General features: G+C 34.7%; 1 protein-coding gene across 1 annotated transcript in view; it reads left to right on the forward strand.

Annotated features, from left to right (window-relative positions):
- The first annotated feature begins 2795 nt into the window (after positions 1-2795).
- LOC106879536 (protein arginine N-methyltransferase 1) overlaps positions 2796-4458 on the forward strand; it is a 39061-nt gene continuing 37398 nt past the window's right edge. The window contains exon 1 of the mRNA XM_014929166.2: positions 2796-2925. Within this exon, the coding sequence (XP_014784652.1) occupies positions 2908-2925 (18 nt within the window). The 5' untranslated portion in view covers positions 2796-2907. The remainder of the gene's footprint in view (positions 2926-4458) is intronic.

The following is a 4458-nucleotide window of genomic DNA, read 5'->3' on the forward strand; positions in this document are numbered from 1 at the left end:
CAATGAAGAGACGTTGACATGGGTGCCAGTCTACAAATTTAGTTCGATTTCGATTTTGATTTCACTTGCCTCAACAGGTCTTCGCAAGCGGAGTTTAGTGTCCAAAGAAGGAACGTTATGCGTAAGTGGGCTGGCTACATCCCTGGCAGGTCACAGGATGTGTGATGAAAGATTTAAGACAAAGGACAGTAAAATAAGAACAATAATACAGCTGAATTGAAGAAACAATATATAGTGTGTATATTTATTTGACATAAGAAAATGACCATCCCAAAATATAACAATATGTGTATATATATATATATATGTATGTATGTATGTATGTATACATATATATGTGTGTGTATGTATATACTCATACATATATATATAGATATATACATACAGAGAGAGATATACATACTTACATACACACATGCATATATACATACATACATACGTACATACATGCAGCAGCAGCAGATACTAATTAACAAAATGATACAGGAAAAACTCACATGAATTTAACCATAATGTGGCTGGACTGCCACTAGGCATTTGATAGTAAACCACATGATGGATTATCAAGGCTTTACAGTTAGCCAAAGTCTCACAACTACTAAGCGATTGCTGCTGAACACCTGACCAAGACTTGGTATACCACTTTGCTCCTTAAGAGTGCTAAGGAGCAAATTGTGTCTGATAGTATTCACTACCAAAATGGTACCTTTCAAGGTGATAGTTTTTCTGTCTTTTTATTAAATCTGCTATCATACTTGCTCACAAAGCATAGTGTCTGTAGAAATGGATCCAGGAGCATCTCCCATCTTTTCTTGGTGTATTATTTTATTATTATAGTTGTTAAGTTTAAGGTAGTGAGCTAGCAGAATCATTAGCACACTGGGTGAAATGCTTAGTGGCATTTTGCCCGCTTTTACATTCTGAGTTCAAATTCTGCTGAAGTTGACTTTACCTTTCATTCTTTCGGGATCAATAAATTAAGTACCAGATAAGTACTGGAATCAATGTGACCAACTTACCCATTCCCCATAAATTTCAGGCCTTGTGCCTATAATAGTAGTAGTAGTAGTAGTAGCAGCTGCAGCAGTAAGGCAGGAAGCTAGCAAATTCATTACTGCACTAGACAGAATGGCTAGCATCATTTCTTCCAGCTGTACATTCTGAGTTCATATTTTGTCAAGGTCAACTTTGCCTAATAAAATAAGTACCAATTGTGTACTGAAGTTGATGTAATTGACTAACTCCTTCCCCCAGAATTTCAGGCCATGTGCCTTTACAAGAAAGGATTGCATGGATGCTAAGCTAGGGATCACCTCTAATAATTTTCAGTTCCTTTTTTTGATAATCTCAAGTGCTCCTGCAATCACTAGTATTGTAACTGTCTTGTGATAACACATTTTTGTTGATTTCAATGAGCAAATCTTTGTATTTTCTGAGCTTGTAAAATTATTTTGCCAAGATATTATGACCACAAGGAATGCTCATGTCGATCAATAAAAACAAAGCTTATTATTTTGGTCTGTCTGTCTGTCTTCTTCTTATTATTATTCAGTAGTTTTATTTTTATAGCGTGCTTTCACTTCACTACCGAGCGCAGCTCTGTGTGCCTTGGGTATGTGCTGTGATGCTCTAATGGTTACTGTATTGAAAGTGTTTTGTGTAGGATGTGTGCAGTGCCCAGTAGTGCAATTTTTTAGGGTTAGGGTTTTAGGGAATTCCGTCCCTAACCCTAACCGTAGCCCTGACCCTAACACTCTAGTGAAAATCGTGCGGGTGTTAATCTGAAAATTTAACAAAAAGTTTGGAAGGTAGCGGTTTGGAAGCAGATCGATGAAAATTCGATACACAAAAAGGGAGTGAGAAGAATACCAAGCCTGTTCTTGTTTTTCCCCCCTGCTAAATTATCTCACAAGTTTAAAAATTATCTTTCTAATGAGTGTCCATGAAATCTAGTATCGCTGTAATAATTGTATTCAATCGGATTTTTTTTTATCAAATATCTTCAGTAATGGCGTTTCCGCCATATTGAATGAATCAATTTTTTTTTTCTATTTTAAAATTGCTTTTTTGAATTTATAGAAATTTATTATATTCTCGATTGTTTCTTAGAATTAATAACACAATTAGTTCAATTCGGGGGGTTCCAATTTCTTTACACTTGAAAGGCACGTTTGGTAACCGTGTTAACGATGTCAAAGGAAGAAACATTTTGGTTTAGGCTTTTCTTGAACCCCAGTTTATGATCGATTTATCAAAAACTAAAATCAATAAACACTTAACGCCACATTTCAAAGGAATACGAATCGTGAAAATTTCTGCATTAAACCTAATAATTCTAAACATAGCTGTCATACTTTTGTACTGACTTTTAAACATGCAGTATTTCATATTTGAGAATGAGCTGTACCAGTGATTTCCGATTCGTGTGCATTATAAACGTACACCAAGAGCTAATTATATTTATTCAATTTCTTTCAACACGTTCGACAATTAACGGTAACTACATTCATTGCTAGAAACTTCGTCCTAAAGTTGGTCACTAACTAGAATCAGATCTTAATCAATTGCAGTCTTGAGAAGCGGAAATTAGGATAATTTCAATCAAAAGTAAATAAAGAATATAGCATATATAGAAGTTAACAGCATTAATGGTAGTAAGTAAAATATTTCTGATAAATTTGTTCGGTAAAATGAGATTACAATTCAAAACGTGCAAATAGCTGAAAATTTTTTTTATGACTAAATAGCCAATACGTTCTCAATGACGAAGTACACAAAATTGTATACTTTCTTTGTTAACACACCGTTCGAATAGTCTTTTGCAGCAGTCTGCTTAGATTAGCCGGTATTTTACCCCTATTTTGATGACGTAGTACACAACCACGAGATTCACGCTTCGTTCTCAAGATGGCTGACCACATGGAGGTTCGTTCTAAAGACTCGTTTTTTTAAATATTTCCTTTTAGTATTATATTTCTTGTGTTCTTTCCTGTAAGAGTGCCTTTATTTTCTTTACATATTAAGTAAAAAAAATGTTTACTAACATATTTCCTTTTATGCAATTACTAAATGGTTCCTTAATCATCTTTTGTCTACAAAGCATGGGTTTTCGCTAAACCTTGCGGTGCCTTCTTTATAAACGAAAGCTTATTTATATATATATATATATATATATATATATATACGTAAAACCTTCAAAGAATGAATTATTCTTAATATAATTCACACAACTCCTTCGTCAGAATATGTACTGAATAAATAATAAGCAATAGATAGATAGATAGTTCACTAAGTACAAGTTCTGATACATCTCGTCTTCATATATCAAACTATCTAGCTCACGTGTGAAAAAAAAATGTCTATATAACGAGGGAAGAAGTTTGCCGTGACGTTAGTTGTATCTCTTGTGATAGCGTTTAACTTGTTAGACCCCCACCACTGTAGGTGTTGCTTAAACAATACCGGTTCAGCCGTGATTAGTATATATTAGAAGCGTTGAAACCGTGATCATTCGGTCTCAAATTTTTTCATACACAATAAGGGCATATAAAGACGGCGTGGTATTTGATATAAGGGAGATTTAGCTACGATTTCCTGCAGGCAGAGCCATTACGTCTTCGTTAGTTTTTATTAAAAAAAAAATTGACTTCAATAATTAAGCAAGAAGCATTTATGATAGCAAAGCATAACGTTCATGTTAATAGCCTTCTTGCGCATTAACTTTTGGTAATAGATGGGGGAATCGAGTGTTGAACAAACTACTTCATTTGATGTTTCGAGTTCAAATCTCGCTCAGGTTAACCGTTGCTTTTTATCCTCATGAGGTCGATAAAATAGCGTACCGGTTAAGTACCAATATCGATTTATATTCATATAGCGCTTTCTAAATGTAAATGAAATTTTTGGAGAACAAAAAAAAAAAAAATCAATAAAATCAAGGTGTGGTTGCTTCTACTCGGGTCAGTCTTAAAAAGACATTCCAACAGTAATCATCCCGTCATTTTATTCTCCAGACTAATTACGAATACTATTTAATATCTCTCGTGTTATTTGGCTACTGTTTTTAGCAGACCGGACGACTGCGCAGAAGCTACCTCCGGTTATGTTTAACCCTAGGTTAGCTTTGATCAAATAGACCTATAATAGAAACATGGTGAAAGTAAAAAAAATACGTACACCCGGGTGTTTAGGGTTAGGGTAGTGTACGTCTTCTTTACCTCCGCCGGAAACATATTCTTGCTGTCATCATGCATTTTGTCAGACTGGAGTATCTGATCTGTCTCTTTCGCTTTTTTAAAGCTAGCAGGGTGTGATTTGGCTGCTATTTTTAGCAAACTGACTTGTTACAAGAGGCTCTCTTGTTGCCTGTTAAACATAGGCAACTTAAATCGAATATATATATATATATGTATATGTATGCATGCACACAGATAATTAACTGTCGTTGCTCTGCAGACC

This window comes from Octopus bimaculoides, chromosome 7 (assembly GCF_001194135.2).
Source record: "Octopus bimaculoides isolate UCB-OBI-ISO-001 chromosome 7, ASM119413v2, whole genome shotgun sequence".
Lineage (NCBI taxonomy): Eukaryota > Metazoa > Mollusca > Cephalopoda > Octopoda > Octopodidae > Octopus > Octopus bimaculoides.